Here is a 23615-nt window from a genome sequence, read left to right as displayed (position 1 = left end):
CTGCGAACAGGGATAGCCACTGGAAATCATGTCGGTTTGAATACAGATGGTAAAATTCATGTCTCACATAACCAGGGCTTTGATGGGTAAAGATGGGGTAGAAGCCAGCACTGTAACAGCATCAGTCCCAAGGATCATTCTGAACTGCACACAATATATTTTTTTAAAGCTGCGCAGTTTGTATCTACGCACAGGAATTATTTACCAACTGAAACTTACAACTTGAATGGCCTATTCTTTGGGTCACGTGTGTTAAATCCTACTCCCAAGTACTTTTAATGAGCAAATTTTATGATAAGTGTGTTGAAAAAGCATTGACAACTCTCCTAGTTTCACATATTTGCACCTTAATCCTCTCTGGAAGAGGAGAGAATTCTTTTGGGTTATAAATGAGCATTGCCAGCCGTTACAGAGATGTGGCTGCAATGTGCCAACGCTGGGAACTGAATATTCAGGAGTACTTGATATTTCGGAAAGGATAGGCAGAAAGGAAAACAAGGTGTTAATAAATGATGCTTTCAGTATCGTAGCGAGAAATGATCTTGGCTCAGATCATCAAGATGTAGAATCAGTTTGACTGGAGACAAGAAATAGCAAGGGAAAAAAAGTCACTGATGGGAGTAGTCTATAGGCCTAACAGTAGCTACACTTTAGGACAAAGTAGAAGTCAAGAAATAATGGGGCCTATAAGAAAGATACTGCAATAATCTTAATGTACAATGGACAAATCAAATTGGCAAAGGTAGCCTTGAGGATGAGTTCTTAGAATGTATTTAGGTCAGTTTCTTAGAAAAATATATTGTACAACCAACCAGGGAACAGGCCAATCTAAATCTGGTAGCATGTTAAGGCATTAGGGAGGGTGCAGAAAAGATTCATGAGAATGATTCCAGGGATGAGGAACATCGGTTACATGGATAGACAAGAGAAACTGGGGCTGTTCTCCTCGGAGAAGATAAGATCAAGAGGAGATTTGATTGAGGTGTACAAAATCATGAGCGGTCTGGACAGAGTAGATGGGGAGAAACTGTTTGCACTGGCCAAAAGAGCCAGAACTAGAGAACACCGATTAAAGGTGATTGGCATAATAACCAACAGTGACATGAGGGAAAACATTTTTCCGCAATGAGTGGTTAGGATCTGGAATGAACTGAGAGTGGTGGAGGAAGATTCAATTGAGGCCTTAAAAAGAAAATTGGATAACGATCTGAAGAGAAAATATTTGTAGGGCTAGAGGGGAAAGAACAGCGAGTAGGACTAGGTGAGTTGCTCTAGCAGAGACCTAGCATGGGCACGATGGACCGAATGGTCTCCTTTTGTGCTGTAACCATTCTATGATCCTCTGTGTAATGGGTCATGATCTCATAGTAAAGGATCTGCGAGGGAAGAGTGATCATAACATGATGAATTTCCTATTCAGTTTGACGGTGAGAAACATGGGTCTGAAAATAGTGTCTTCAACTTAAATAAAGGCAATTATAAAGTTATGAAGACAGAGTTGGCTAAAGTGGACTGGGAAAATAAAAGGTAGCTAAGTAGTGGCAGACATTTAAGCAGATATTTCATAATTCTCAAAGATATATTCACTTGCGAAAGAAAGATTCTACGAGAAGAATGAACCATCTGTGGTTAACTAAGGAAGTTAAGGATGGTATCAAATCGAAAGAAATGTTGCAAACATTAATGGTAGGTCAGAAGATTGGGAAAATTTTAGAAACCAGCAAAGGATGACTTAAAAAAAGAAAATAAATTAGAGCAAACTAGCAAGAAATATAAAAACAAACAGTAAGAGCTTCTACAAGTATATAAAAAGGAAGAGAGCAGCTAAAGTAAATATGGGTTTGTTAAAGGATGAGACTGAGGAATTAATAGAAAACAAGGAAATGGCAAAGACTTCGGATATTTTGTATCTGTTGTCATGAACACATGCTGCGACGAATTATTTTTTTTTAAATTCATCGGCTGGAAACCTGAATTAAACTTTAAAAAGGAAACAGGAGACACAGAACTGATAGGTGGTCAGTGCTAGCAGCTAAAATGGCCACCGCAATTTGCATCTAAATACCCTACTTACCAATGTGTCCAGGTGGAGACATTGTCCTGGTTGGAGATTTACCAGACCTATGACCTGAGAATTTTGAATGGGTTACCTGCCTTACCTTCGTTAATAAGACACTAAAGGCACTCCTGGAGCATTAACACTGGTGAAGATGGATCACTCAAAGGGTAAACACTGAAACAATGGGACCTGAGAGAGATTGGCATTCTTAGACCTGATCTAATTAAGTTGCAAAACAGAAAACACACTGGGCCATCATGTGACAAGACTCTCCATCCGCGTGGAACTAGCTGCTCTCTCCCTATACAGACAGGCACCTGAGATTGACCAGTGAAGGACCCAAATAAGGTCTCCTTCTCTCTCTCTCCAGGCGACATTGCAAGTTCGAATCCTGCCTGTAAACATCCAAGCCTATCATTACTGCAGACAGAGACCCTGCGAAGAAAACCATCTGCATCACTGTCTCCGAGAAAACCCTGAAGCAGTCAGCCACATCTACCAGTCAAAAACTTCAAGACCACAGAGTTCAGCAGGAAGACAACTTAATTACCAGACTTCACAGACTGTATATTCTTTGTTATTGTTCCTGACTCTAACCCAACCAATTTATTCTTCTCCACTCTGTAACCTATTTGTGCGTGTGAGAGAGAGAAAGTTGAAGCGTAGTTTATTTTACTTAGTTTTAAGATAAATAAATGAACTTCTTTCTTGTTTAAACTCAAGAAAATCTGTCTGATTGGTTCTTTTATGATCATAGCACAGAAAGGGTTAAACGCTCACTGAATTGGTAAGCATATCCACTGTTTAAAAGAAATAAACCCTGTCGTGGTCAAGCAAGGAGAGGGACAAGAGGAGAGCCTTTCAATCCCTCCTCACCTGATCATAACACTGTCTTCATGGTGGAAGACACAAAAAGCATCCCAATAATTGTAGAATTTCAGGGTAAAAAGGGAGGAACTTAAAACAATTATCACTAGAGAAAAAGTACTGGCCAAACTAATAGGACTGAAAGCTGACAAGTCTCCTAGGGTCTTAAAAGAAGTGGCTACAGAGATAGTGGATGCATTGGTTGTAATCTTCTAAAATTCCCTAGATTCTGGAAAGGTTCCAGCAGATTGAAAAAGTGCAAATCTAACGCCCCTATTCAAGGAAGGAGGGAGACAGAAAGCAGGAAGCCATAGGCCAGTTAGCTTAACGTCCGTCATTGGAAAAATGCCAGAATCCATCATTAAGGAAGTAGTAGCAGGACACTTAGAAAACTATAATAAAACCATGTCGACTCTGCTTGTTTGTATGAAAGGGAAATCATGTTTGACAAATTTATTAGAGTTCTTTGAGGATGTAACAAGCAGTGTGGATAAAGGGGCATCAGTAAATGTAGCATATTTGAATTTCCAAAAGGCATTCGATAAGGTGCCACGTAAAAGGTTACCTTACAAGGTAAGAGCTCATGGCACTAGGGGTAATATATGAGCATTGATAGAGGATTGGCTAACTAACAGGAAACAGAGTGGGGATAAATGGGTCATTTTCAGGTTGGTAAAATGTAACTAACGGGGCACCACAGAGATCAGTGCTGCGGCCTAAACTATTTACAATCTATATTAATTAGTTGGATAAAGGGACTGCGTACACTGCAGCCAAATGTGCTGACGATACAAAGATAAGTGGGAAAGCAAGTTATGAGGACTGAATGGCCTCCTTCTGTGCTATTCTATGATTCTATGACACAAGCAGTTTGCAAAGGGATATAGATAGGTTAAGTGGGTAGGTAGAAATTTGGCAGATGGAGTATAAAATGTGGGAAAATGTGAGGTTATCATTTTTGGTAGGAAGCACAGAAAAGCAAAATATTTAAATGGAGAGAAAGTACAGAATGCTGTGGTATAGAGGGAACTGGATGTCGTTGTACATCGAACACAAAAAGTTAGCATCCAGATACAGCAAATAATTAGAAAGGCAAATGGAATGTTGGCCTTTATTGCAAGAAGGATGGAGTATAAAAGGAGGGAAGTCATGATACAACTGTACAGAGCATTGGTGAGATCATACCTAGAGTACTGCACACAGTTTTGGTCTCTTTATTTAAGGAGAAATTTACTTGCACTGGAGGCAGTTCAGAGAAGGTTCACTAGGTTGATTCCTGGGAAGAAAGGGTTGTCTTCGGATGTGAAGAAGGGTCTTCCGAAGAAGGGTCACTGACCCGAAACGTTAACTCTGCTTCTCTTTCCACAGATGCTGCCAGACCTGCTGAGTGAATCCAGCATTTCTTGTTTTTGTTTCAGATTTCCAGCATCCGCAGTATTTTGCTTTTAATTTCTTCTGAGGGTTGCAAACCTTTGGAATTCTCTTCCCCAGAGAGCAGTGGAGGCTGAGTCATTGTATAGATTTGTTAAAGCCACGTGGTGCAATGTGGGTGGTTTCCACTGTTCAACTCCCCACCTGACCGCAAGTGTGTTTTGTTATTTGGGTTTAACCCCATTTGTTTTATTTGTCAAATAAACAGACAGTGAGAGGTTTTCTCATAGGTTTAAAAAAACAGAAAATCAATTGTTTATTGATCAATGTGCCTTATCCCGAAATTGTTGCAATCACATCCACTTGTGCATATGCACGACAGATAAAGGGGGAAAGTGATTTTTAGTTTTGGAGTGGGGGGGAGGAAGATCACGATAAACCTGTTGAATTCTCTTGGAAATCGAGTTCTCGTTGGGTGCAGGTCTGAGATGATTGTAGATTTCTCTCTTGATTGAAAGTTCAGTTGAAGATGGTGGACCAGTTCTAGTTCACTGCTGTCTAGTGTAGATGTAGGATTCTACAGCAGGGCACGTGCCTTTTTGTTTGCTGGAAAACAAGTTACTGGATGTTGCTTTTCTTCTCTCTCTGGAAACTTTCTCTCTAGCTCCTTTTTTAAGGTCAAGCTGTGTTACTTCTCACCTCCTGGTATGAGATGCTATGATCTCTTCCCCTTGGTGATCGCACAATTACCTAGGATGTGGATGTTTCCGAAGCCGACTTTCAATTCTGGAATGTTTTGTTTTAGGATGGGTTCTACTGACACCTCTTAGCTTTGAAGATTTGTCTGTTGTCCTTGCCCGACAGTTTGAAAACACAAAGGCCAAGCCTTTCTCGTCGTGGGTCATTTTTGAATATTGTTCGCTTTTTGAAAGGTTCATTTTTTTTAAAAAGACAAAATCAGTTTTTATAACTCTTCAGATTTTGTTCATGATTGTAGTATCGCTGCAGTTCTTGTGTGCGTGACAGATTCAAGGCCAAGATAGACAGATTTTTGAACTATAGGGGAGTGATGGGTTATGGGGAACAGGCAGGACACTGGAGTTGAGGCAAAGGTCAGATCAGTCATGATCTTACTGTATGACAGCAGGCACAAGATGCTGTATCGCCTGTATCTGCTCCTATTTCTTATGGAATTGGGTATATAACTGTTTGTTCTACAGCTGAAATTAGAGCTATTAACCACTTTTAGCACCACATTGGGACCCCTATTTGTTTTCTTGAAATGAGGAACTGAAGAGGCTCTCCGATTTGGTTTAAAAAAAAATTGCCAGTTAAGATAATTACGTTTTCAGAATAATTTCGACAAGACGGCTGTTTGTGTTCACATTGTTCACCTCTGATGTTTACTGGAACACTGCAAGCCACACCAGCATGATCAAGATTCAGAAGATGGTTCGTTATACATTTCTCGTGTGAAATATTGACACTTGTTTTCATTGTGTGACTGCCAGTACTGTTTGTGTGCCAATCAGTTCTCACTCTCCCTGGGCACCAGCTTTCAAATCAATCCTGCTTTGAATAATGTCACTTGCACCAGTTTGATTTAAAACCCAAGGGTATGATAAATAGTGCTTGGGTTTACTTTTCAAATTTATGCAAAGTTTCCTTTTAGAAAGTATTTTGCACTGATCTTCAGGAGTTGAAAGGGGAGCCTGATCATCTTCCCTCACATCACATGCAACTAACACATATAAATTGTCCTTACTAATTACAGGCCTGCTTTTACGGGAACCATGTAAAACAAATGGGGCAACAGACATGCCTCAGGGGCAGAGGTGCTTCTGAAAGGAACATGACAATAGGAACAGTAAATGCACACCAATGACACTCCCAAGTTCTGGGCTCTTTAAATTCTCCAGGTTACCAAGAAGACTGAACTCTCAGCTAACTCTTAAGAGGCCAGCAATGCAGTTTTCACCAACATCAGAATGGTGATTTTGTGAATGTTTGGGTAATGGGCTCAGTCTTCAAATTCAGGGTCTCAGAGCTTGATCATTTATTCTGCAGAACTGAAATTGATTCAAATTGGAGGGTCAGATTGCAGTTACAAATGCAACACGTGGGTCTTCAAACATATTGGAATATTTATGAATTACTGTAGCCGTGCAATCTTAGTTTTCAGTAAATCCCCTCTTCCCAACAGCTGATCTCAATCCAATTCTAGTGCATTGATAACACAGCCTGAGCATGTAGCAACCTCAACAAGCCTCGTGTTCTGTACCTCCATTTGTGGTTGCCTCTGCTGAATCCTCGCAGGATTCAGTGCTGTTTCCTCTTGCTCTTCAGTAAAAAAAAAGGCTCAGGAATACCATTGTGCGGCAGGTCTGCACTAGCACCCATAATGTATGAAATGAAACAGTACTCAGCAGTCCAAAACAGTACTACAAACCTATGTTTTGAAAAGTGGTCTTTCAATGATTTTGCAGTGAGGTTTAAACAGAATAATTTGATTCCGATTAAGAGCAAACTCAAGAAATGAGACTTTGGAAATGGCTAAGCTAAATCTTTTTAAAATACTGCTAAGTAAAAAATGTTTATAAAAGAACACTTCTGGCAAGGCTGAGAATTTATCATCCAGCCCTACTTGTCCTGAAATGGTGGCCAACTTTCTTCAACCACTAAGTAGCTTGCTAGGCCATTTCAGAGCTTAGTTAAAATTCAAGCACACTGGTGTTGGATGGGAGTCACATATCAGCCCGACTGGGGTAATGACAGCAGGTTTCCTTCCGTCCAGGGCATTCATAAATCAGTTGGGTTTTTACAAGAATCTGACAGCTTCAGAGTCACTCTAGACACCTTATCAAATCCTTCAGTCATTTTAAATACCTCAATTAAATCACCTCTTAATCTTCTGTACTCAAAGGACTAATATTTAAGTACAAATCAGCACTGGCAAAGTCCTAGGAGCAGGTTTCAGGTTCATCCTCTTTGGCAGGAAATTGTGCTTGACTAGGGGAGCTTCAAGATGGGGTATAAAGTAAAACACATAATAAAACTGTAATCTTATAATGTCATGTATAACAGCTGCAGAAAATTAGAATCAATAACCTTCTAAAATAAACTAAGCAATAGTAAACGAACTGTGACATCTTCCCTAGCAACCATTCAGATCTAGCACGAGACTGGCTTTTTCCAAAAATACACCAGTTGTTTTATTGATTTGAGCAGGAAGCATTTATTGCTTTTAATCTAATCAGAAGCAACAGTATTGACCTTAAATTTAACTATGTGATGCTTACTTGAAATGTAGGTCCTTAAAAGTGAAGTGGGTTTCTACAATGCCTGTAGTCTTGACTCTGGTTCGCAGCACATCCTGCTGGGTTGGGATGTAATCAGATCTTGCTATCCTTTCAAGATCATTCAGATAACTGTATGAAGATAAAATTAAAAGCTCTTAATTAATAATCATCCACTGATTGTAACAGCAAAATATAAAAAGGCACTACATTTTTTTTTTTGAGAGTTAGCCTAATTCAAGTACAAGCAAAGAACTTCAACAATGTGATGGGCCACATGATGAGTTCCAAATATTGGCAATCCACTGTTAGGTGACTGTTAAGTAAAGATATTTTCTCAAAAGAGAAGGAATACACAACAATGCTCTTGGACACCTCCTTCTGGCCAATTATTGTGGCATTGGTCAAGACTTGAAAAGTTCATCTGACCTCCTTCAATGTGCAGCACTGGTGGAGGTGAAGGAGAAACAGAAGTAATAGAGGTGAGGAAAAGGTATCACAGATGTTCAGCAGTCTTATTTCTTCTTCCTTTATCTGCTGGAAAAATGCTCCAGCTCTGGCAGTTTGAGAAAAAAATACTTGATGGGCCAAGGTCAATAGCTCAATTATTGGGTGAATCAAAGAGTAACACTGAGGGCAAACTGACCCACCCTTGTGACTAAGGAGGGCCGTGGCAGATGCAGCATCATGCAACGAGTGAAACTAAGAGTTCACATTCTTAACCGTAATATCTGGAGAAAGTACTGAGCACAGTTCAGGTGTTTCACAACAGGGAAGGAGGAAAGATACTGGGGTGAGGCAGCGGGGTTGGGGGAGAAAATCACTCAGGCTGTTCCATCACGTTTTACTTTTGGAAGCAGATTGAGTGGAAATCTGGAAACAGGTATGTTTGGGAACAGTATGTGGGAAAGGATGTGAACAGAGAAATGACAGCTTTGTTAGATGTATTATGGATTAATCCTGGCAAAGCAATTTGAGTCCTCTTGCATAAACAAACATTCAGTATTATTTACCAGTGTTATCAACAGTTCTCTCACTATCCGCTTCAGTGAAATTACGAGGACAGATGAGAAATGATCACTTTAGCCTTCAGCGCCACACCCTTAGTCCACAAATGAGTATGTGGAATTCCAATGCAAACAATGACAGCTGACAAAATTAAACATTGAAGATTTTGTGTTACTGTAAAGCGCATCCCATCTTCAATAATACCCAGACAATTTTACAATTGAGATGCGATTCTCATACATTCGAGATGTGCTGCACCATCACAGATGCAATATCCTGTATGTAGCGTACAACTCTGGATCACTGAACTTGTATTAGATGTACACATTAAGATGCTTCCCTGCACTGAATGAACAAACTTGCATTTTAATATTGCCTTTCACCATCTCCAGGCATCCCAAAGCGTTTCACAGCTACTGAAGTAGGTTTGAAGTATAGGGAGTAAGTAATACAGGGAAGCATAGCAGCTAATTTGCATTCAGCAAGGTTTCACAAATAGCATTGCATTTAAAAACCAAATAGACTCTTTTAAATAATGGTGACTGAGGGATAAATGTTGTTCAGGACACAAGAACTCCTGTACTCTTCTTCAAAACATTCTATGGAATAGGTTACGTCCACCTGAGGTGGCAGATGGGGCCTCAACTTAACATTTTACCTGAAAGACACATCTCTTAAACAGCAGCACTGCCTCTGGGGAATGAATGTCAGCCTAGATTGTGTGCTGAAACCTGAGGCTTAAACCCATGATCTTCGGACTAGGTGAAAATGTTTCCACCAAGAATGCTTCTCTATGCCTTGAGTGCCAATCTTCTCTGGTGCCAGCAGAAAGGGGAGTGGATCCAGACACTTTCACAAGAAGTAAGTGGTCAAGTTATTCCCCTAGAGTCAAGCAGGGGACCTCGCAGACATTTCCTTTTGTCCAGTACAGTTGCTTGCCCGCACATCAGATACTGCACGAAGTAAAGGTACTCAATGAAAACAGCTAAAAATATATTTACAACAAATTGTGGGCAATTTGAATGACCCCATCCTCCCCCACAGAACAGTTTTGCATTTAACTGCTGAGTACCTTTGCAACTCCATTTAAAGCCAGTAGTTTTGTAAGTGATTTTAACAAATCTGGGACAGGCTGTGTGGATCAAAGGATCTTATTTTCCTTGTTTGTATTGTTACGGTCAAGTGAGGAGGGGTTTCCCTCTTTTCCCTCTCCTTGTCAGGGCACAACAGGTTTAATTCTTTCTTAAAATGGATGCACTAGCCAATTCATTAGGTGTTTGATTACTTACTTGCTATGATAAGAACCACCAATCGGACAGATTTTCTCAAGTTGAGACACATTAATTTTATTGTACCTAAATAGAAGAAAATAATAAACAACGTGCCAACTTTGACACACTCTGGAGGTTTACACTTACACAGAAATAGGTCAGAGTGGGGAAAATGTAGATTGGTTCAGTTAGCGTTCATAAAAATGGGGTATACAGTCTGTGTCGTTTGGTGATTTGCTGGCTTCTAGTTGAACCTGAGGCTTTTAGTTTGAAGAGGTAGAAGACTGGTCCGGTGAGTCTCTTGGACATAGCGATGCGGATGATTTCCTCCCACTGTGTTTCTGGTTGTAGCTGGAATATGCCAAGGTGGTCAGTCAACAAGCAAGATTTGAAAGCTTTCAAGATGGAATGCAGAGTGAGAGAGAGAGTGACAGAGAGAGTGCAAGCGAGCGAGACCCTCTTTTTAGGATCGGCTCACGTCAGAGTCCAGTTGCTTCTTCTCTGCCGCAGAGATAAAAAAGCCAGCTTAAAACCATAGGTCGGGAGGAGCTTGTCACATGACAGTCACTCAGTCATTCAAACATAGCAGTTAGCAGTGTTTCTCTGCTTGCTGAAAGAACAGGTAGTTCCTTTAAACTTCCTGGGTCTTGGTTCTTGCTGGGAAATGGACAGACATTTTGCCTCCCTCCTCATAGTCCTTTGCAATGTAGGATACAGAGTAGCAAACTAGATGATCATCTTAAGCTGAAAGAATGACTTTTCTAGCAGCTCGTCTTTTAAAAATGTCTTCTAAAAAAAAAAGTTCAGATCTCCTGTCAGTTGGCCAAAAAAAATTTTCAAAAGACATTGGCGTAACACCACCCCTCAGCACGAAATGAAATGTGGCATTTCATTGAGGCCACAAATTTTAAAAACTGCATACATACACTCATCAGTTTCATTGCCATAGTCAACTCTAGTTTTTCTTTCCAAAGTGACTCCTGACAACGCAGTGGCCCGCTGATGTCATCAGAGTGCTCCAATCTACGCACATGCGCAGCTACAGTTCGCCAGGACTAAGTGGCACATGCGCAGGATGATGTCATCACACAGCACCAATGTCATCGCACATTCGCGCCTGGTCCATCTTCGCACATGCGCGATAAAGTGTCATCGGGTATCCAGCTCCCCCAACTCAGCTGGAGGAAGCAACTGAATGGGAGACTTTCAGGCTGGAGCTCTCCCCGCTCAGCAACTTGCTCCAGGCCTCGACGCTTCCTCCCCTCAGCCGCTCGCTCCAGATCTAGCCGCTCGCGTCCCCCACCCCACACCCTTGGCCGATTGTTCCTCGCTTCGCTCCAGCCTGCTCTCCAGCCGCTCGCTCCAGCTTCCCCACTTCCCCTGCAACCCCGCTCTCTACCCGCTACCCCCTCCAGCCGCTAGTTCTAGGCCGCTCCACTTCCCTCTTCTCGGTCACTCGCTCCTGCGTCAACCCATGCGGCCCGCCTTGCTTATTCGGGCGGTGTGTGGAGAATGATCAAATGTGGGTGCGATTGGGCCAGAGCAGGGCAGCAGCACGGCCTAGTGGCTTGGGGGGGGGGGGGGGGGGGGCAGGGAGCGACCGACCGACTGGAGAGCAGGGTGGCGCGAGCGGGGAACAATTGGCCGGGGGGGAGGGGGTGGAGCAGCGAGGTCTGGAGCCAGCAGCTGAGGGCGGGGAGGGGAACGGACAGTGGGGAGGAGGGGGAGAAAGCGAGTTGCCGAGGGGGGACAGCAGCCAGTAGACAGGAGCTAGTAGTTGCATTCGGGTGAAATCAATATCAATCCTGGTCAGTCATATAAACAAAATCACAATAACGAATTGGCAGCACATTTTATATTCTGCCCGATTTTCTTTTCCATCGATCGGGGTGCCAATTCACTATCTCCCAATGGAAATTCAATCATAAAATTCCTTTCGTATTTAACAGGATTACTGGAATATTAAATGGATCTGAGGATTACAGTTAGTATCCTATAACTACATAGTAGCATATTACTGGGCTTCCATCCAACTTAAATGGTAAGGTTAGTTTGCTGGAACGATCTAGCCACAAGCATTTCCTGTGATAAACTGAGTAGCGCCATCTTTAATCCTGGCAGCTGCCTGAACGTCGCAGACACAGACGTTCCAGTTGAAGAGCCTGCATTTGCGCACGTGCAAGTACTGCACCACCTAGTGGTTACATTGTCAGCAAATGTAGCCTTTTTTTCCAAATCTAGGATGGTTTCGTGCTGAGCTAAACCCTAGATAAAGCGTCAGCTATCACATTGCTTATCCCTGCAATGTGGATAATCTTTAGGCGGTAAGGTTGCAGGATTTGAATTTTTGTACAAAGGTCAAATGATTGTGGTCAGTATAAACTACGGTCTCTCTATATCCATTTTGGACATATACCTCAAAAATTTTGAGAACCAGCAGCAGTTCCAGGGCTTTCTTCTCCACAGTAGAGTATCTCCTTTGATGTTTGTTTAATTTTTTGAAGTACCACCAAACTGGCCTAATCCTAAATCATCATCTTGGAGCAGGACAGCAACTACCTAGGTCACTAGCATCCACTGCCACTTTAAATGGTTTGTTAAAGTTTGGAGCTGCCAGCGCCGGTTCGTTGGTTAAGATGGCTTTCAGCCTCTCGCAAGCTATTTGGCACCTCCCTGACCACACTACCTTTGCTTCTTTCTGTAATAAATCGGTCAGTGTGATAGCCATAGTGCTGAGGTTTGGGACAAACCTGCAGTAAAACCCACACATCTCCAAAAAACGCATTATTTCCCATTTGGTTGTGGGGATGGGAAAATCTCAGTGCCTGTACCTTTGCTTCTCTGGGCAATACTCTCCCTTGACTCACAATACGCCCTAGGTAGGTTACTTGAGCTTTAGCGAACTTGCTCTTTGCAAGATTTACGAGGTTAGCTGACTGTAACCTCTGGAAGAGGGCTTCCAACTGGTCTAGGTGGTCCTCCCAGGTGCCACTGTACACAAACAGACAACCCAGGTGCACTACACAGTTGGACAGACTAGGTACTACCTCGTTCATCAGCCTTGGAAGGTGGCTGGGGCATTTCTTAATCTAAAGGGCATCACCCAGCACTGGAATAAGCCATCTGGGGTGACAAAAGCTGAGATCTCTTTAGCTTGGGTGGTTAAGGGCACCTGTCAGTACACTTTTAACAAGTCTCTCTTGGTGTTTCCTATTCTATCTATACAATCTTCCAGGTGGGGAATTAGGTAGGAATTAGCTCTGGTCACTGCATTAATCTTTCTGTAATCAATGCAGAGCCTTGGTGAGCCATCAGTTTTAGGCATCACAACTGGGGAACTCCAACTGTTTCAACGAGGCTCAGTTTGTGCTCCAGCATATACCGAATTTCCTCCTGAACTTGGGTCAGTTTCCTGGGTATTTTGTTTTATGGGAGGGGGCTCTCCTACATTCACATCGTGTAGGGTTAGGGTTGTGCATGCTGGTTTGTCCCTGCAGATCCCTTTAAATCTTATGAGCAGCCTTATTAGGTCTCCTCTCTGTTCTGTGTTTAAATATGGGAGTACAGTGTCTAATTTCCCTAACATTTCAGTGTTAGCTAACCAGATGGTAGGGATTCGCTTCGGGAATCCTCCAGGCCTCCCTCTAACTCGTCCTCACTGTCCCTTTTGCCCTCCTCTTTCTTAACTGCCTGATAGATATGTGATTGTTTGTCCCCTTCCCGGCTGTGATACCATTTTAACATATCGATGTGGCACAGCCTTTGTTTTTTCCTACAATCTGCAGGGTCAATTTTATATAATTCACCTGACTAATTCTCTTTACTACTCTGTATGGGCCACTGGCTGGGCTTTCAATGGTTCTCGTGGTATTGGTAATAGCACTAACACGTGGCCTCCGGGCAGAAATGTTCTGGCCTTGGCATGTTTAACCACTTGCCTCCTGTCTGGGAGGTTTTCAGGTGTTCCTGAACCTCCGCACAAGCTCTCGTGAGCCGCTACTGGAACACGGCGATGTAGTCCAACACAGAAGATTCGTCCGTGTCCCAAAAACCTCTCGATTAGTTTTAGAGGACCTCTCACCTTGCACCCATAAACTAATTCAAAGGGACTAAAGGATGTGGACTCATTGGGTGAGTCTCTGGTAGCAAACAGAAGAAATCCCAGCCCTTTGTCCCAATCACAGGGGTACTCATAGCAGTATGCCCTGATCATTGCCTTAAGGGTCTGGTGGTACCGCTCCAAAGCCCCTTGTGATTGTGGGTGGCAGGCTGAGGACTTAAGCTGGGTTATGCCCAGATTACCCATGACCTTTCGAAAAATATTGGACATATGGGCGGTAGAGTGGTTAGCACCGCAGCCTCACAGCTCCAGAGACCCGGGTTCAGTTCTGGGTACTGCCTGTGCGGAGTTTGCAAATTCTCCCTGTGTCTGCGTGGGTTTTCGCCGGGTGCTCCTGTTTCCTCCCACAGCCGAAGACTTGCAGGTTGATAGGTAAATTGGCCATTGTAAATTGCCCCTAGTGCAGGTAGGAGAATGGTGGGGATGTGGTAGAGAATATGGGGTTAATGTAGGATTAGTATAAATGGGTGGTTGTTGGTCAGCACAGGCTCGGTGGGCCGAAGGGCCTATTTCAGTGCTGTATCTCTAAATAAAAATAAATAAAATAAAATAAGATAAAACAAAACTTGTTCCCTGATCTGACTGGATCTCAGCAGGCAGCCCATATTGGGTGAAGAATTGGGTTAGTCCCTCTACCACTACCTTGACAGAGATAGTTCTTAGAGGGATAGCTTCTGTAAATTGAGTAGCCACAACCATAATGCTGAGATGATACTGGTAGCCCCTTTTGTTTTCGACAGGGGCCCCACACATTCGACCAGCACTTTGCTGAAAGATTCCCCAAAAGCCAGTATAGGAATTAGGGGTGCAGGTTTTATTGCAGGTTGAGGCTTCCCCACAACCTGGTATGTGTGGCAAGTCTTACAGAACTCCACCACATCCTTGTGCAGTTGCGGTCAGTGAAAATGCTGTCTCGTGTGGGCTTGGGTTTTCCTGATACGGACATGCCCAGCACCTGGAAACTTGTGGGCTATTTGCAATATTTCCCTATGGTACCTCGGCGGCTGCACCACCTGGTGAACCACAGTCCACTCTTTGTCGGCAGCTCTGCGAGGAGATCCCCACTTTCTCATCAACAACCCTCATCTTTTAAATAGTAGCATTCTGAAACTCACTCTGCTTCAGTTTGGGCAGTCTGTGCTAACCTTTTTAACCCTGGGTCAGCTTGCTGAACCTCGACCAAGGAAGACCTGTTTAACCCATTCTCTGAGTCCTCTAACTTCCCAAAGAAGGTTTCAGATAACCAGACAGTAGGGTCATCTGTCTGCAGTGCCAGTTCAGCTTCCTCTGACAGAGCTTGTTTGCCATGGACCGGGTCACTACACAGTCAGGAAAAATGCCAGTGACCTTTTCCTGTAACTGCTCTGTCTCCCTGATGTCGTTCGGTCTCTCTAAAACCACTGGTGAAGCTACCACCTTCGCCCCCACCAGATCATAACCCAGGTGGTCAGCCCCAGCCACAGGTAAACTAGGGACAATACCTACGGTTACCAGTCCTGAAACAAGGTCACACTCCAGGTGCACCTGATATAAAGGCATGGGCTTATACTTTCCTCCGATACCATCTACTAGCACTTTACTAGCATTCAATGCACTCTCTGGAGGAAAGGTCATGCCTTTTCCAAGCAGAAGGGATTGGGTGGCCTCTGTATCCCTAAGTACGACTATGAACTTACGTGCCTCACTCGAGGGGTATGGGGTCACTTCTTCTCTGGAGACAAAATTCTGGTAACTCTCAAGGATTTTGTTATGTTTTTCCGCACACTCAGCAGTAGGTTTACTGGGTTTTACAGCCGCAGTTAAAGCCACAGCCTGGTCCGCTGCCCTATCTATCTGGGCCCCTTTTCGTGCACTGGTCTGATGTACCCTGACTAAACCTATGGGTATTCCCCATAACTTGTAGTAGTCAGCTCAAAGGTGACCTGCCTTGTTACAATGGAAACTTACAGGCTTCCGGGCGTCACTCCTGTTCTCAGCACCTTCCTTTTTGGCCTGAGGAGAGCCCCCTGCATTTCCCGCTCTCCCTTCTTGCTCATGGCTGTTCATCCTTCTATCATCCTCCCACCTTCTATCCTTTTCAGGTTTTTGGAGGTGACTAGGGAAGGGTTTCTCTTGGGGAATAAGGGTATAATCATCAGCCAAGATTGCTGCCTGCCTGGCTCTTGGAACCTTTTGTTCCTCCATGTGGTTTCTTATGGAAAGGGGAAGTGAATTGTTGAACTCCTTGAGGAGGATCACCCCTCTAAGGTTTTCATAGGTGGACTCTAACTTAAGTGCCCGCATCCATCAGTCGGAAGCGACTTGCTTAACTCTTTCGAACTCTATGTCAGTTTGTAGAAGGAGTTAGATATAGCTCTTGGGTTTAGAGGGATCAAAGGATAATGAGGTAAAAGTGGGAACAGGTTACTGAGTTGGATGATCAGCCATGATCATAATGAATGGCGGAGCAGGCTCGAAGGGCCGAATGGCCTACTTCTGCTCCTATTTTCTATGTTTCTGGCTGCTTTCGGAGAATTCAGAACTCTTGGCGGTACAGCTCCAGTACTAGCTCGTATGCACTCATGATAGCATTTTTAGTCATCTCATAATCTGATGAACTCTCATCAGGCAATAGTGAGCAATCCTCATGGGCTTTTCATGTTGGTTTGATTTGCAATAACAGTGTCCAGCTGTCTACTGGCCACTTCAAGTGTTTTGCAAGCTTTACAAAACAGATGAAAAATGCTTCCACATTCCCCTCATTGAACTTTGGTATCAACTGGGAAAACTTTAAAAGCTCAGCACCCGGTCCTGAGCTAGGGGTAACTCCCTCACTAGCGGTGCCTTCATTGGTTGTATTGGGTCTTCCCTTAGTTAGTTCAAGCCACCTTAACTCCCTTTCCTCCTTCTACTTTTGGAAAGCTTTCTTTTTCCCTTTCCTGGAATTCTCTTCCTTTCTTGGAACAGTCTGCTCTTTCTCCTTCTGGAATTCTAATTCCAGTCTCCTCTGTTCTAGATATACCTTAGCTAATGTTACTTTGTCCGTTTCAGATTCTATGCCTGTCTCCAGTTCTTCAACGTCAATTTTAAAATGGTTGGCCACAAGTTTTAGGATTTCAGGCTTCCTATTTATGGACGGATAATCTCTAACTGCCCAGCTACATTCCTTAACTCTTGAACAGATTGGTCTTTTAACCTGGCCCAAGTTACTTCATTCTGTTCTAGGAAGGTACTGGCTTCAAATGTGGACAATCTAGTACTCTAGCACTGAAAACTACAAGAAAACCTGTACTGAAATGTTAAAATTATTGCTAGGGATCAATTTGGTTTCCCATTTCCAATTTTCTATTTGTCTTTGGATTTGATCCCAGATGCGAACTCACAAATTTCTGTTATGCTCAAATGAGAAGGGGTCAAAGGGCTTCCCTCTCCTTGTTAGACCACAACAGGTTTAATTCTTTCTTAAAGCGGCTGTATTGACCAATTCAGTTGGTGTTTAATCACTTACTTGCTATGATCATAACAAGAACCAATCGGATATGTTTCCTTGAGTTAACAAAGAAAGAGTTAACTTTATTGTACCTAAACTGAACTAATAAAATAACAACACAACAACTTTTACACACACACACAAATACATTAGAGTGGAGAAAGGTAGATTGGTTGAGTTAGAGTCCATAAGAAAGGGCCTGTGTCATTTGGTGATTCATTTGGCTTCTGGCTGAATTCAGTGGTCCTGAAGGTTTTAGTTTGAAGAGGTAGATGACTGGGTTAGGTGAGTCTCTTGGAGATAGTGATGCAGATGATTTCCTCCAACGGTGTTTCTGGTTGTAGCCAGAATATGCAAAGGTGGTCAGTCAACAAGCAAGATGGGAAAGCTTTCAAGCTGCAATGGAAAGAGAAAAAGAGATAGAGGGGGGGGGGAAAACGGGGGAGGGGGGGGAAAACGGGGGAGGGGGGGGAAAACGGGGGAGGGGGGGGGAAAACGGGGGAGGGGGGGGAAAACGGGGGAGGGGGGGGAAAACGGGGGAGGGGGGGGAAAACGGGGGAGGGGGGGGAAAACGGGGGAGGGGGGGGAAAACGGGGGAGGGGGGGGAAAACGGGGGAGGGGGGGGAAAACGGGGGAGGGGGGGGAAAACGGGGGAGGGGGGGGAAAACGGGGGAGGGGGGGGAAAACGGGGGAGGGGGGGGAAAACGGGGGAGGGGGGGGAAAACGGGGGAGGGGGGGGAAAACGGGGGAGGGGGGGGAAAACGGGGGAGGGGGGGGAAAACGGGGGAGGGGGGGGGAAACGGGGGAGGGGGGGGAAACGGGGGAGGGGGGGAAACGGGGGAGGGGGGGGGGGGAAAACGGGGGAGGGGGGAGAGGGAGAGACACAGCCCGGCTTCGAGTCTGCTCATGTCAGAGTCCAGTTGTATCTCCTCTGCCGCAGAGAAAAAAACAGCTTAAAACCACATATGGGGAGGGGCTTGTCACATGACAGCCAGTCATTCAAACATAGCAGTTAGCAGTGTTTCTCTGCTTGCTGAAAATAACAGGTAGTTCCTTAAAACTTCCTGGGTCTTGGTTCTTGCTGGGAAATGCAGAGACATTTCATCTCCCTCCTCACAGTCCTTTGCAATGTACAATACAGTGCAGCAAACTAGGTGATCATCTTAAGCTGAAAGGATGACTTTGCTAGCAGCTTGTCTTTTAAAAATGTCTTCTAAAAGACAAGCTCAGATCTCCGGTCAGTGGACCAAAGAAAATTATCATTCAACAAAACACTTTGGCCTAACAGTATGTTTGTCGATGTGTGCCATTCAACTGAACATGCTGAAGCCCGTGGCGTTCCACCCAGTTAAAGAATGGTTTCCAAATCATGTGGTGCAAAGTGCTTTTAAACCATTGGATGAAATGGTTTCACCAGCATCAGCTAATATCTAAAACAGGATTGGACTTTCTGGCACCTAGTCAGAAACTTCACCACTCCCAAACCATCATAGTCATAGTTATGTTTTCACTTTTATTTTTGAAGTCTCTCCCTATATTATCCTCCAGACAAGTCTTTGTCAACAGCTACAAGCAGCTACTCGGCGCTGAGCAATAGCCTTGGGCGACTTGGCTTCAAATTTTCCTTTACTGCCTTTTGGGAAATACTGCAACTTTATTTTCTTCTTGCAATTGGGAATTGGAAAGAAAAGTTGAAACTCTTCCCAATCGATTATAAAATACTGGTTTTCATTTTCTTCCACTGTAATAATGTGTGCACATTGATATCTTAAGAAAAACAGTGTCTTCTGAGGGAACTCGGTTTCTCATTTGACCCTTTCCTTTAAACAACTCATGAGTAGGACTATAAACGTCTGTTTTAGTAATACTTGATTTTCCCAGCCATGTGGTACCCCGTCATAAGTGTCAGCCTTGGCTCAGTTGGTAGCACTTGCACCAGAGTCAAAAGGTTGGACGTTCACAGTCCTACTCGAGAGATTTGAGCACAAAATTTAGGCTGACACTAAGTGCAGTACTGAAGGAGTGCTGCACTATTGGAGCTGCCATCTTTTAGATGAAGTGTTAAACTGATGTCCTGCTGTACTCTCAGGTCATTGAGGTTCAAAAGGAAGCCATTCAACCCATGACAGCAATCCAATCAGTCCCATTCTCCTGCTCTATTTCCACAGCCCTGTAAGTTTGCTTCCCTTAAGTGCCTATGGTGGATGTAAACCATCCCATGGCAGGGGAGTTCTGCCCAGTTTCCTGGACAATTTTTATCCTTCAATCAACGTCATTAAAACAAATCCTCACAATCATTTTGCTGTTTGTGGGAGCTTGGTGTGTTCAAATTGGCTGCCACGTTTCCTACATTCCAACAGTGACTACACTTCAAAAGTACATAATTGGCTATAAAGCGGTTTGGGACATCCTGAGGTCTTGAAAGGCTCTATATAAATGCAAGGTCAATCTTTCTCTTCACACTGTACAGTCAAGCAGAACCACACATGCCTCTATTCAGCCATCACACAGCACTTAATTGTATCAAATTTTTACAGACTGCAGCACCAGTTCCCAGTATAAATTTCAGTGACCTACAACTTTAAACCTTCACAATAATTTCCCCGTGTAATTATTTTTAATCTACGTGCCCAATGCTAGTCTCAAGAGTGTGAATAAGTAATTGCTCCCAGCTCACTCGCTGCCAAAGCATACATAGTACCCTGTATTGAACTGTCTACTGATTTGGCCCTACTTAGCATAGAGAGGCCATTCGTCACAGGGGAATTCTAAGCACATACTCATATCCCACCACTCTGTTGCATGGCTCATTGATATATCAAAATGTTAAACTGCAGTGACACTACTTGCAAATAATCTAATCCTTCCAAAGCTGAAAGAGTTCTGAAATTCTGTTTATTATCTAAGATGTTGCAATGTAAAGATTCCTCTAAAACAGCAACAGAACTTGTGCACTTTTATTGGGAGTTAGCATGGGGGTGAAAGGTTATTGGGGGTAGGCAGGAATGTGGACTTGAGGTTACAATCAGATCAGTCATGATCTTGTTGAATGGCGGAGCAGGCTCGAGGGGACGAGTGACCTACTCCTGCTCCTAATTCATATGTTCGTATGTTGTCAGACACAGAAGTGAGAATTGGGCGTAGGCTGCAGTTAGGTTCTTGAACCCATCTTCTAAACATGCACTGGGACTGAATTAAGTTCAGTCTAAATCACAGGCTCCATGACTAGTCAACAAGCTCTCAAATAAATAATTACACTCACTTTCACACAAGGTACAGTTAGTTGTGAGACATCTCGATCTCTTACCTCCATTCACAACCAAGAAGAAAAAGTCTCCACACAGTACTGACCGCTGCCTGTGTCTAAATACCAAGGTCTCAGGGAATCTCACCTTTTCGTTAGGGCAGCAGATTTCACTAAATCAGGGATATGCTGAGCAGTTTTTACATTTGTTGTAAATTGTTTGGGTGTTAACCTAATGTTCAAATTTGGAAAGAGTCTCTGGTTCCATTCATTATGCTGCTGCATACAATCAAAAAGCAGTGGAATGTTCTAGAAAAAAAAATGACTTTTGCAGCTGTTCTATGAAATTGACTATATAAAAAGAGGCATGCAGGCTCGGGGGAAGAAAACCTCACTCCTTTCATACCATATTACGAATCTGTTTGTGAACATTGAACAGTCACGAGGTGTACTGGAACTTCTAACAAAAAGGTATCAACATTAATCGACACTTTTGAAGTTCATCAAAATTAGCAGACATGTCTTTACTCTGTGTATGCCTGACCTCATCATGGAACCCAAGCAGTACGCTACGTGCAGTTCTCCTTGCCTCAGAAGCAGACTGTAACTTCATCACCATAGAAACATCCAAAATGGGAAAAGAAAAAAACATCAAGTAGCAGCGCTACAGTAACCATTTATTAACCATGTTAACAGGCTTTGTAATATTTACTTATCTCTATGCATTAATACATTGTGGATCATTCAGATCAGTAGTTCTTTACAGAAGCGTTTGTAAAAAAGGGATTAGCAGCTCAATCTCAAGGATAACGTTTTTAATTATTTTGAAGAATACATTCACACTGGGGGCTCCCAATAGCTCAAGATACTAAAGATTGTGCACAATTCAGAATAATCCCAGACTTGATCCATGGTCTGTGTTGGGCTAATTTACCGCAACCAGGACAGCAGTACCAGGAGCAGAGCGACATGAGGGTAAGGAAGAGAGTGAGCGAAAAAAATAATTCAGGTGTCCCACTCCTGATATCTAGCCAGTGACTCAGACTCGAAAGTCCCTCTATTTGCGAGGCCAAGGATCCTGCATGCTTTAAAAAACAGCTTTCTCAAATTGTCATGCCCTCTTCAAAGACTGATGTACATATACCCCTAAATCTCTATTCCTGCACTCCCTTTAAAATTGTACCATTTCATTTATATTCTCTCCTCATTCTTCCTACCAAAATGTATCATTTCATAGTTATGTTAAATTTCATCTCCATGTGTCTGTCCATGACTTCCTGAAGGCTATTACTATCCTCCTCACGGTTTACTACATGAGAGTTTTGTGTCATCTACAAACTTGTGAACTTATGCCCTGTATACACAACTCCAGAAAATAAATTTCAAAAGAGCACTGACCCCTGGAGAACACAACTGCATGCCTCCCTCCAATCTGAGAGACAACCACTCACCGCATACTTTACTTTCTGTCTCTCAGCCAATTTTGTATCCACGCTGCCACTGTCCCTTTAATCCCACAGACTTCAATTTTTCTAACAAGTCTATCATATGGTACTTTATCAAACTTCTTCTGAAAGTCCCTATCGACTGCACTACCCTCATCTCATCAACCCTCGATGTTAATTCATCAAATAACACAATCAAGTTGCTCAAACATGATTTGCCTTTAACAAATCCATGCTGGCTTTCATTTAACAGCCCATATTTTTTCAAATGACAATTATTTTTGTCCCCTATTATTGTCTCAAAGTTTCCCCACCATCATCGTTAGACTGAATGGCCTGTAGTTGCTGGGATTATCCTTCTTCCTTTTTTTGAGTGTAATATTTGCAAATCTCAAGTCCTCTGGCACCACTCCTATATCTAGTCAGCAATCTCAGATGCATCCCATCCTGACTCTTCTACTTCAAATGCTGTCAGTCTTTTCAGAACCACCTCTATTTTTATACTGCATTAGCCGATGTCTGAACTGGCAGCAAAATGCATTACAAAAATCTTGTACATGTGCAGAGAAGCCATTGTAAACTCACCACTGCACATGCAGATCTTAACTGCACCTCGATGTCAACAGATGAGACTGCAACATGCAAATTGCCGTCCTTCAGTAAGTGATGGCAGGGCACTGCATCATGAGGAGGAGCTGCTTTAAGTGCAATGCATTTAGTGGGCAGAGTTAGATTGCTCACAGGTGAAAAATGGATTTCCTCGGCCAGTCTTAACTAATCAATTAGGTAGTTATATATGCAGCTGTTTTTCAGCTACAGGAGCCAAGGGCTGAAGGTTACAAAAGCAGCGAATGCAGCCAGGAAAAGTTGCGCAGAACTTCTCCAGGGTTAAATGCACACCACTCACACAGCTTCCTCAATGCTGACGGTCCCCTTCAAATGGGCTCCCTGATGACGAGAGTCACTTTTCAATATGGTCTGCAGATTCTCAAATAGAATGGACAATTTTGTACTCTTATGCTATTCACGTGCAACATACTGCTTTGATTAAACTGGTTATTTTAAACACACCAAGGAAAAGGCTATTGGAGAGGATACACGACTCAGCAAGATGCTGCCTGTGAAGCGGAAATACAAATTCAGAGACAGATTGAAACATTTGGGCTTTTTTCATTAGAACGGAGTTTATGGGTTGATATAATGGAAGTGTGTAAAATTATGAACGCGTGGGACAAGACAGAAGCAGACTGTTTCCAGTACTTGACCTGTCCAGTATGGGAGGCCATAGATGCAAGATTAAATGCAAGAAATATAGAACAGAACAGGATAAACTTCTTTACACAGAGCATTGAGGGGTTGTGGAATTCATCTCCAAAGTGGGTAAATGTGATTTGGACTATTTGGTCACAGAGAGTAAACAATAACATGGATGAGTTGGGCCGAATGGCGTGTTTGCACATTTTAA

At 43.2% G+C, this 23615-nt stretch overlaps 1 protein-coding gene across 1 annotated transcript in view; it reads right to left on the bottom strand.

Moving 5' to 3' along the window:
* The window catches only part of gnai2a (guanine nucleotide binding protein (G protein), alpha inhibiting activity polypeptide 2a), a 262645-nt gene that overhangs the window by 52118 nt on the left and 186912 nt on the right, over positions 1-23615 (bottom strand). Inside the window, exon 5 of the mRNA XM_068052038.1 lies at positions 7597-7725. Within this exon, the coding sequence (XP_067908139.1) occupies positions 7597-7725 (129 nt within the window). The remainder of the gene's footprint in view (positions 1-7596; positions 7726-23615) is intronic.

Source organism: Heterodontus francisci, chromosome 19 (assembly GCF_036365525.1).
Source record: "Heterodontus francisci isolate sHetFra1 chromosome 19, sHetFra1.hap1, whole genome shotgun sequence".
Classification (NCBI taxonomy): domain Eukaryota; kingdom Metazoa; phylum Chordata; class Chondrichthyes; order Heterodontiformes; family Heterodontidae; genus Heterodontus; species Heterodontus francisci.
This window is presented reverse-complemented; position numbering and strand designations above follow the sequence as displayed.